The sequence below is a fragment of the Helianthus annuus genome, chromosome 10 (genome assembly GCF_002127325.2).
Source record: "Helianthus annuus cultivar XRQ/B chromosome 10, HanXRQr2.0-SUNRISE, whole genome shotgun sequence".
Classification (NCBI taxonomy): domain Eukaryota; kingdom Viridiplantae; phylum Streptophyta; class Magnoliopsida; order Asterales; family Asteraceae; genus Helianthus; species Helianthus annuus.
This window is the reverse complement of record NC_035442.2, coordinates 40,074,280-40,083,227: the sequence shown is the minus strand read 5'-3', so window position 1 is coordinate 40,083,227 and position 8,948 is coordinate 40,074,280. Positions and strand designations below refer to the sequence as shown.

The following is an 8,948-nucleotide window of genomic DNA, read 5'->3' as shown; positions in this document are numbered from 1 at the left end:
TTTTTAATCATATAAAGGTTAAATCATTGAGATAACCCGTTTAAACTATGTTGTTTGTTCTAAGCCTTTGGGGGGTTAATGACCATGTATTGGATATCCTCGGCTCATTCATTGAAATGGCCACGACTTAAGCACGGGGTGTAGGCATACACCTGCCGGTGCGTATGTAAAATTAATAAACCCACCAGTTCGAGAATAACTCGCCGTGGGTTATATTATGTGGTGTGTCAATTATTCTTTAACCCGGTATTCAGCCTGGGCTACTGAACGTATAACGAACATGTAATTCTTTTACAAGTTTATTTTTAAAAATAATTATCCCAAGTTATAAAAGATTATTTGTGTCTTGTGCATTCAAATCAATTTTCTTAAAACATTTTCAAAAGTGTCAGTTAATTGTATTTACCAGTGTAAATTGACGTATTTTCCAAAAGGCTAAGTGCAGGTACTAGGCGGAATAGGCTGGCTACTCCTGAGTGAATAAATAAGAGTCTTGCAAGCTTTGTCACTTAAAATCTGTTGAACGATTATCTTCTTTTGTTTTGATCCGCCCGTGGATCCCTTTTACATTTCGTTTGTAATACTTATGATACTTTCATCGGTTTGTAATATTTTTACTTTAGACTTCTACTGTGCATTGAACTGTGATAAATTGACTATGATGATATCAACTACGTCACGGTACTCCCCCACCGGTAATACGTGGAAATATCGGGGTGTGACAGGTTGGTATCAGAGCCAACATTGAGTGAATTAAACACTAGCCTTTTGTGTTTAATCTCAATGACACAGTTGCACATTCCTTTCTTCTGAGTCTAGGCAAAAGGACTTAGGACTAATCCTAATCTTTTATTTGTCCTTTATTGTTTTCTTGGTTGTTTCCTTTGTTTGTTTGACAGGAACACAAGATGCCACCACGTGTTTGAGGACGAGGAAGAGGCGGCAAGGCCCCAATCCTCACCAGCCACGACCATGAAGCCGGGCCATCTCACCGGCGAACTCCATCAGTGACGATGAGCACGAGTCCCCAAGTGGATTGGAGGACATACTTAGAGCCTGCGAGGCGTTCTGTCTCACTCAGCTCCTCACCTTCGTACCATGATTCCTTCGGACTCCATTAAGGCAACGAGTTTGATCGTTCTCGCCACTCTTACCTTCCACTGCAGCGGTCAGGTTCACACTGCGCCTTTGAAGACCCGACCCCATTCTTCCAGAGCCGGTTCAACCCGGCAAACCAGGTGCAAGAACCAGTGGGTTTTAACCCATTGGGACCAGAAGATCACTTCTCCAGTGATCAAAACATGGATATGGATGATGACCCCGATCCGGAGATGCCGCCAAGTGGGACGCCGACGCATCCCATCGAAATTTCAGATGGATCGTCCTTTCACGGTTCACCATACCGAGGGCCAGACAGCTATGAAGCAAGGTTTGCCTCATACCCCTGGGAGTTCACTCCCCCTTTCCCGCCACAGTTTCAGCAGCAGGATCCCTCTGAAGATTCTCGTTTTCAGGCGGTCACTCCACCACCGCCACCGCCACCAGAGCAGCAGCCGCCTCCGGAGTCACCGAAGCGGAGAAGATCAAACGCACGGATGTCCGTGCGAGGGGGATTCCGTTTCAGCACCCCCCAACCCCCCAGTGGTAGTCATTACCCGCCACTGTATGAAGACCCACAAATGGGTGGGCCTTCAAACCCTGTTTCCGAGGTAGACTCCGCGCCAGTCGCACCACCATCACCACCACATATGGGTTTTGATAACCCAATACCTTCATACGCTGGTGCAGCAGCGTATAACTCTTTCGAGCAGCCAGGCCGTTTTGGGTATAACTACTATAATGCTCCCGATGTTGACCCATACCTGGTAGCGGCAAACTACAATGCTCTTCATCCTGAGGGGCCCTATGGAGTCCCATATCAGACTGGGTACCCGGCTTATGGGTATCAATACCCACCACCTCCTCAACCTCTGCAGCAGCAGCAGCTGCAGCCACCGCAGATCCAGCCACCACAGCAACATGAGATTCTTCAAAGGTCGATTCAGGTGGAGCGTGAGGTTCAGGAGGAGCGTAGAAGCCACCGGGGATTTCTTAAGGGTTTGACAAGTTTAATCAAGGGGAAGAACAGAAGGGACCATTGAGATTCCTTGTTTGTTTGTTTGTATTTCCTTAATTTTTAATTAAGTCACTGCGTGGACATCTATTTATGTACTTAGTCCCTGCGAGGACTTGTATTTTTGGTTTAGCCCCTACGTGAGCAAGTTTTTTCTGTTAAATTCCCGTTTAGGGCAATTATGTACTCTTTTAATTATTAGTGAAATGTTTGAATTTAAAATTTCATTTTTGTCATCATATGTATGAATATAATATATGAAATAAATAAAAATATCATTCCTTTTATAAGATCTGCCATTATTAAACAAAATCTTAAGGGCAAAACCTAGCCCATGTGCCATATTAAGACATGGCCATGATGGTAGTTCCTTATTAAGATTCAGATCCTTGTTAACATCTGAAAACATGTTAACACTCCTGGCAAATGTGATTCGATAAAATCGCATAAGTCATCCTTATATTGGATTCTTCCAATTCCCTTTTCTTAATTACCAATTAATCATCTATTAGTGATGAAGTGCCTACGGGCCATAATTAACGTCCTTTGAGACTAAAGACAGTTGTAGTCTACAACTCCCTGTCAAGAAAAGGTAATGAACTATGATTTAAGCCTTAATGCCTCGATCCTATAAGATCATGGCTTATAATTTAAATTTGTCCTTATGACTTGGTCTTTTGAGCCATTATTATATTTTAATAAATTATAACTAAGGATAATTAGAATGAAAATCCTGAATGAATATGCTTAATAGATTAACCAATATGGTTTAATAATACCATGGTTAATAAATCATCAAGAAAGATAATACTGTTATAGACTTTTGAATAAATCATTGACATCATTTTATGTAGCAAAGCTACATGGCAGAATCTGAAGAAGTCAACAGTCACCCTATAGAGAATCATGATACTACCAGGATCAATGTAACCGATGCAGAACTCCAAGCATTAATTGATAATGCTGTTACCAAAGCCATGGATAGGCAGTTTAATGAATCAAGCGGTACTCGGAGCAAGACCTTATCGGTACCTCATTCCAAATCACACCCTAAGACTCATTCTGAGGCTCATAGTAAGCCACCCTCTAAAAATCATGAGTCAAAGAAGGATGATGCTCAACATTCCTCAAATCAGCATAGTGTTCCACCTAAGAAGATTGTATTCGATCAGGAGCCATGTACAAAGACCTGCTCCTATAAGTATTTCGTCTCCTGCAAGCCCAGGGATTTCACTGGGGAAAAAGGAGCCATTGATTGCATGACGTGGCTAGATGAGATGGATACCGTGGTTGATATCAGTGGTTGCGCTGATAGCGATATTGTGAAGTTTGTGTCTCAGTCGTTTAAAGGTGAAGCTCTAGCTTGGTGGAGGTCTCTAATCCAAGCTACTGGGAAGATCCCGTTGTACAATCTGTCTTGGGATCAGTTTGTTGCTTTGATCAAGGAGAATTTCTGTCCTCAACATGAAGTTGAGAAAATCGAGACTGACTTTCGGACATTAGTTATGAAAAATTTGGACTGTCAGGCATATCTTACGAGTTTTAGTACCATGTCTCGATTGGTTCCTTACTTGGTGACGCCGGAACCAAAACGTATAGCCCGTTTCATTGGGGGTTTAGCCCCGGAGATCAAAGCTAGTGTGAAAGCATCCAGACCTACTACCTTTAGGTCAGTAGCTGATTTGTCATTGTCTCTTACCCTTGATGCGGTCAGGTAAAGATCGCTTAGGAATTCTGATGAGGGAAAGAGGAAGCGTGAGAATGAGAACTCACACCGTTCAGACAAGAAACATAAAGGGAACTCTGACCACAAGAAGAGTTCAGGGTTCAAGAAGGATGACCAACAGTCGGGTGAGAAACCCAAATGCAAAATTTGTAAGAAACGCCATTTGGGAAAGTGCAGATATGAATCAAAATCCCAATAGCAGCCCAGGGCTTGTGGGATTTGTAAGTCTAGCGAGCATAAGACATTAGAGTGTAAGAAGATAAAGGATGCGACTTGTTACAATTGTAACGAGAAGGGGCACATCAAGTCTAACTGCCCAAAGTATGCCAAGAAACCTAAAGAGGGTAAAAAGACCAATGATCGGGTCTTTCAGATGAACGCTCAAGACGCAATCCAGAATGATAACGTGATAACAGGTACCTTTCTTATTAATGATGTTTATGCAAGGTATTATTTGATCCGGGAACGGATAAATCGTTTGTTGATGATAAATTTTGCAAGTTGTTAAATCTACTTGTTAAAACCCTAAGCATAAAATATGAGGTAGAGTTGGCCGATGGCACCATAGAAACTGCTTCTACTGTGTTAGATGGATGTTTTATATCCATTAGGAACCACTCCTTTCCGTTATCTTTGCTTCCTTTGAAATTAGCTGGTTTCGACATTGTGATAGGCATGGATTGGTTATCTCATAACCAAGCCCAGATCATTTGTGACAAGAAACAAGTGGTTATCAAGACTCCGTATGGTGAGCCACTTACCATACAAGGAGATACTCAGTATGGGTTGCCTAAGCAAGTATCTATACTTAAGGCGTCAAGGTGTTTGAAGAAGGGTTGTGTCATTTACATGGTACAGGTGACTATTGATTAACCAAAGCCCAAGGTTGAAGACATCCCTGTTATTTCTGAATATCCAGAAGTATTCCCTGAAGAACTACCTGGTTTACCCCCGGATAGGCAAGTGGAGTTCAGAATCGACATCATTCCTGGAGCGGCACCTGTTGCAAGAGCACCTTATAGGTTGGCACCGACTGAGATGAAGGAGTTAAGAACTCAGTTGGATGATTTGTTGGCAAAGGGTTTTATTAGACCTAGCTCCTCTCCTTGGGGAGCACCGATTCTGTTTGTGAAGAAGAAGGATGGATCGATGCGTCTATGCATCGATTATCGCGATCTTAACAAGGTTACAATCAAGAATAGGTATCCGTTACCCAGGATCGATGATTTGTTCGATCAGCTGCAAGGGGCAAGTTACTTCTCCAAGATTGATTTAAGGTCAGGTTACCATCAGCTGAAGATTAGAGATGAAGATGTGCACAAGACTGCATTTAGAACTCGTTATGGTCATTACGAGTTCTTGGTGATGCCTTTCGGGCTCACTAATGCACCAGCAGCGTTCATGGATTTCATGAATCGCGTTTGCAAACCCTACTTGGACAAGTTTGTCATTTTTTTTATAGATGACATACTTATTTACTCGAAGAACCAGGCTGATCATGAAAAGCACCTTCGATGTATTCTTGAACTTCTTCAGCATGAGAAGCTCTACGCCAAGTTTTCAAAATGTGAGTTTTGGCTTCGTGAAGTCCAATTTCTTGGACATGATGTAAGAGAGTTTGGTATCCAGGTGGATCCCACTAAGATTGAAGCCATCATGAATTGGCAAGAGCCAAAGTCGCCCACAAAGATTCGCAGCTTTTTGGGTCTGGCAGGATATTATAGGCGTTTTATTGAGAATTTCTCAAGGATTGCAGCACCCCTAACTTCACTAACTCGCAAGAATATCAAGTTTGACTGGGGTCCTATTCAGCAAGAAACCTTTGATATTCTTAAATAGAAATTAAGCAATGCACCTGTGTTGACATTGCCTGAAGGGATTGAAGAATTTGTGGTTTACTGCGACGCATCACACACTGGCATGGGATGTGTGCTAATGCAGAAGGGCAAAGTTATTGCCTATGTTTCTCGACAATTAAAAGTGCACGAAAAGAATTATACCACCCACGACTTGGAATTGGGTGCCCTTGTGTTTGCACTAAAACTATGGAGGCATTATTTATATGGTACCAAGTGAGTGATCTATTCTGATCACAAGAGCCTTTAACATCTGTTTAACCAGAAGGATCTGAACATGAGACATCGTCGATGGATGGAGACACTGAATGATTATGATTGTGAAATCCGATATCATCCAGGTAAGGCGAATGTGGTCGCCGATGCTTTGAGCAGAAAGGAAAGGGTTAAGCCCATTAGAATCAATGCCAAGAGAATTAAATTGAAGAACAATCTAAATGAAAGATTGTTAGCCGCTCAGAAGGAAGCTGTGCAAGAAGCTAACTATCCAAATGAAAAGTTGGGAGTCACTTCTGATCAGTTATCATATGGCAAAGATGGAATTCTGAGATTGAATGGTCGAATATGGGTTCCGATTTATGGAGGACTCAGGGACGTTATCCTTCAGGAAGCCCATAGCTCCAAATATTCTGTTCATCCTGGAAGTGATAAGATGTACCAGGATTTAAAAGCAAATTACTGGTGGATAGGTTTGAAGAAATCTATAGCCACTTATGTGGCCAAATGTTTGACGTGCGCGCAAGTTAAAGCAGAATACCAGAAGCCGTCAGGTTTGCTACAATAGCCTGAACTTCCCACCTGGAAGTGGGAGATGGTAACTATGGATTTCATCACTAAGTTACCAAAGACAAAGCGAGGAAATGATGCTATTTTGGGTTATAGTAGATAGACTGACTAAGTCAGCCCATTTCTTACCTATTAAGGAAACACACAGCTCAGATAAGTTAGCACAGCTGTATGTGGACGAGATTGTATCTCTCCACGGGGTGCCAGTGTCTATCATCTCTGATAGGGATACAAGATATACATCTCATTTTTTGGAAAAGCTTTCAGCAATCCCTAGGCACTCGGTTAAATTTCAGCACTGCATATCATCCTCAGACGGATGGTCAAAGCGAACGTACAATTAAAACGCTGGAGGATATATTAAGGGCTTGTGTTATTGATTTAGGTGGAAGTTTGGATGATCATCTTCCATTGATCGAATTTTCGTACAATAATAGCTATCATTCCAGTATTTAAGCTGCACCTTTTGAAGCTTTATATGGAAGAAAGTGTAGGACGCCCGTTTGTTGGGCGGAAGTTGGAGATGTCCAACTAACACGACCAGATATAGTCCTGGAGACGACAGATAAGATTGTGCAGATACGTGATCGTCTCAAAGCTGCCAGGGATAGGCAGAAAAGCTACGCAGATAAAAGGCGTAAACCTCTGAAATTCGAGGTAGGTGACAAAGTTCTACTCAAAGTATCACCCTGGAAAGGGGTAATGCGTTTTGGCAAGAAAGGAAAGCTAAGCCCACGGTATGTAGGACCATTCGAGATCATAGAATGTGTTGGAACAGTGGCTTACAAGTTAAACCTGCCTGAAGAGCTCTGTGGAATCCATAATGTATTTCACATCTGCAACTTAAAGATATGCCTAGCCGATGAATCGATAGCCATGTCGCATAAAGATGTGCATATTGATGTGAGCTTAAAGTTTGTTGAAAAGTCTTTGTCGATCGAGGATCGACAAGTTAAGAAGCTTCGAAAGACGCACGTGCCGATTGTGAAGGTTAAATGGGATGCCCGTAGAGGTCCCGAATACACGTGGGAGGTTGAATCTACCCTCATTTATTTCAGTAAATCTCGAGGTCAAGATTTCTTTTAAGGGGGTGAGGATGTAACACCTCGCAAAATCATGTCCAATATAATATCGACACGTGTCATGGACTTTCAACGAATAACAAATTGATTACGAGGGACTAAAGTTGACAAACAAAGAAAGTACGTGTGTAGAAGGATTCAAAGTATCAGTATTTGATAATTTTGCCTTTCAACAACCCTACACGATGTTTATACCCTTAAACGAATGAATCATGAATCGTATGAAACCGTTTGTGGAAGAAAGTGAAAGTTTACAAGACACAATGGTTAAATGTGTCAACATGTTTAAATTATACCTCTGAGTGACCTTTTAACAAACCCAAAGCTTTGTAACGATTAATTACACTCCTGAGAATAAGTGATAAAAATTTCACAAGGTTTCGATATCGTATGAGGAAAATACGTTAATTTTCGTAATTAAGGGTTTAAAAGCGTCAACAAGGCAAAACTTATGTTTTCGGTTATCATTTAACGAAACCGGACCTAACGGTGTTTGGTTATATCTCATGGATCACAAGAATAAAAGTTAAATGGGTTAAATGTGCTTAAAATGAAAGAATTTGCGCTTTAGAAGGTCCAAGGGGTGAAAATGTCAACAATTGAAACTTGTTGATCTAGTTACCTACATGCTGGCATCACGCCACCACCATCACCTTCTGCCGTCGCGCGATGCGACGGCCTGATCTGGGCAGATTCTCTGCACAGTTGCATGTACAGCAGGATGTACCGCCTTTGCTTGCCTTGTTTTCGATTTCAGGGGCTGAGCCAACAGTATTTCATGCATAGGGACACCTGCAATCATCAAAAATCAGTTGTAGACTTGTGTGGAGTGATCTTGTGAAGTAATTTTGGCTATATAAGCACTTGTTGTTGCACTTGTTCATTTGCACTCTCAATTTCTCATTCAAACTCATTCTCTGGAACTTCCTGGAGCTCAAGCAAGTTTTCTTAAGTTCCTATTTCGTGTTAAGGACCATTGTAAGTGTTCTTGACCTCCTAAGTTCAAGTTTTATTAGTTTAATGACCAAAACTCAAAGTTGACGTAATTCTGCTTTGACTTAGTGATTAATCACTAATGGTCCAGCCATTATTCGAATTGAAAGTGGCTATGAGTTGGCAATTATGTGGGTAATAAACCCTTAAAAGGGCACCCACTGATTATCACTCTAACTTGGTCAATTGTCGGGTCAAACTTTATATTAAAAGTCAACAGAGGCTATTATTGTTGGAACCCGAAGGTTTATTCATGTAGGTTAGCATAGTTTAAGGGTTGATTATGTATTTGTTTAGCTTTTATGTTTTGGGTCGATAATGTAAGGTTTGGGCTAGTTCTCTTGGTGTCGCATGGGCTTAGGTTAATGGCCCAGTTGTTTTGTATTTAAGCA

The 8,948-nt window shown here is 41.5% G+C and overlaps 1 protein-coding gene across 1 annotated transcript; it reads left to right on the top strand.

Moving 5' to 3' along the window:
* The first annotated feature begins 1,301 nt into the window (after positions 1–1,301).
* Positions 1,302–2,141, top strand: LOC110881019 (proline-rich receptor-like protein kinase PERK14). The gene has a single exon (XM_022129407.1). The coding sequence runs from the start codon at positions 1,302–1,304 to the stop codon at positions 2,139–2,141; it is 840 nt and encodes a 279-aa protein (XP_021985099.1).
* Positions 2,142–8,948: the final 6,807 nt, after the last annotated feature.